Raw genomic sequence first — 2,197 nt, forward strand, 5'->3', positions numbered from 1 at the left:
TTGGGTATCAAGAGAGGATTTATCTTAAAATAAGAATATGAAGTGAAAATTTCATTATTAAATATATATTATCATTTGTACATTCATATATTTTAATATTATATTATAAAAATGTATAAACAAAGTAAAATAAACAACTTTGTACCGTTTTCGTCAGTTACTGCGTATTCCATGCGGCGGCCATATTGGCTACTTAAAATAAAATAAACGGAGATAAAAGGAACAGAAATCTATTCAAGTTAAAGTTAATTTCCACTTTCAATTCTCCTTAACTTACCTCCTTTCAACACGAAATACGATTAACGAACGAGACAATATGGCGGTTACAAGGAAGGCCATGAAGTTGGCTGCGTAATAACACAGCTTACGTATTTCCACTTGCGACGTGGTTAATTTTTGTAAATTCGGCCGCGCAAACGTCTGTCACAATTAATTTGACGCTCTTCAGAAATTCCACGTCGCTACTGGCATTTAGTTACCACGTTTCGCGTAAACGCGTCATTTCACGTGCGACACGCGGAATTCGAAACTCCCTCGGATCCCCGGCACGCATTCGCAATCACCGAATAACTCTACAAATTTTCCGCTCTTCAGTCGCAGAAGATATCTCGAGCTCGCCGCGTTTCATCTAGAATCCACCGTACACGTGCATACGAGCGTCATCCTCTGCCTCCTCCCCCCCCCACCCCCCTACTCATTCGGCGAGAAAAGAAATCTCGTCGACGCAACGTGAACCCTTTCAGTCCTAGTCTCGGGTACATTCAATTCTCGCTCGTAGCAAATCACGGTTACGTTAATTAAGCAGCATTGGAAAACCAAGAGGAGCCCGCGTGCCTCGAGAATCTTCCATATTCATTTGGTACGCGAAAAGGTCAAACACGTTTCAATGCTTTATCCAATCATCTGGCTGTTCATATTCGCAAACATATATTATTATACTGCTTATTATTGTTAACCTAGAATAGCAATTTTAAATAATGATTTTTCAAATTGTATCTTGTATTATTATTAACAACAGGAGTAGTTCTCCCTTCCTTCGATGCTCTCTTTTCTGTACTGGTTGTCCCAAAACTAGTGTAAGATATTGAAATGAGAGGTCCCTGACGTAATTTTAAACAACATTTTCCTTAGCAAAAATGTTGTCCGAGATGTGGTTGAGGAGTTATTAACAAAAAACCCTCGACCAATTAGAGCGCTCGGTTGGCGCGAGCTACGAATCGGGAGCGTTGACTCGAATCCGGACGCCCGGCCTTTGACGTGTGAACAGTCGCTCCGCTCAATACGAAGCGTTTTAAGAAAATGACGAATAATAAACTACATGAATAACAATGTAAGGAAATTAATAACAATTAATACATTTAATCGTTATTCAAATGGAATGGATGGGGAAAAGATAGATTGTTAATAGACCGGGCGTCCGAATCCGAGCCAACGCTCCTGATTGGAAGCTCACGCCAACCGAGCGCTCTAATTGGTCGAGGGTTTTTTGTTAATAACTCCTCAACCACATCTTGGACAACTTTTTTGCTAAGGAAAATGTTGTTTGAAATTACGTCGAGAACCTCCCATTTCAATATCTTACACTAGTTTTGGGACACCCTGTACGTAGCCAACTGCATTGGAAATAAAACAGCCGGCTTTTAATTTTTCACGTGGATTACTTAATAGAGCGCGCCATATTGCATGAGGAAGGACTCGAGCGAGAAGCTGACCGGAAACGCACAGTTCGAAGGGTACAGCGTCGATCTGATTTACGAGATATCAAAGATCCTCGGGTTCAATTACACGTTCCGACTGGTGCCGGACGGACGGTACGGATCCTACAACAAGAAGACGAAAGAGTGGGACGGCATGATGAAAGAACTGCTCGATCAGAAAGCGGATCTGGCGATCGCTGATTTAACCATCACGTACGATCGGGAGCAGGCTGTCGACTTCACCATGCCGTTCATGAACTTAGGTGAGGCGATCTATTTGATCTACGGGCTCTCCGGACTCGTTCGCCGTACGGACTATCGAGATCACTGCACTTTCATATATGGCATATTCAAAGACTGACGATTTTTGTAAAAGTTCGCTGTTAGAACAAGATTCATATTGGTTTTGTTGGGTCGAAAATAAATTAGAATCGAGATTCATCAGATTTTAAAATTAAGTGAAATAAAATAGAATAACGTTAATTATTATTATTATTATT

The 2,197-nt window shown here is 40.9% G+C and overlaps 1 protein-coding gene across 1 annotated transcript in view; it reads left to right on the plus strand.

Annotated features, from left to right (window-relative positions):
• KaiR1D (Kainate-type ionotropic glutamate receptor subunit 1D) overlaps positions 1–2,197 on the plus strand; it is a 42,073-nt gene that overhangs the window by 29,598 nt on the left and 10,278 nt on the right. The window contains exon 6 of the mRNA XM_026810689.1: positions 1,669–1,960. Coding sequence (XP_026666490.1) covers positions 1,669–1,960 — 292 coding nt within the window. The remainder of the gene's footprint in view (positions 1–1,668; positions 1,961–2,197) is intronic.

The sequence above is a fragment of the Ceratina calcarata genome, unplaced genomic scaffold (assembly GCF_001652005.2).
Source record: "Ceratina calcarata isolate Rehan_Ccalc_2016 unplaced genomic scaffold, ASM165200v1 scaffold167.2, whole genome shotgun sequence".
Lineage (NCBI taxonomy): Eukaryota > Metazoa > Arthropoda > Insecta > Hymenoptera > Apidae > Ceratina > Ceratina calcarata.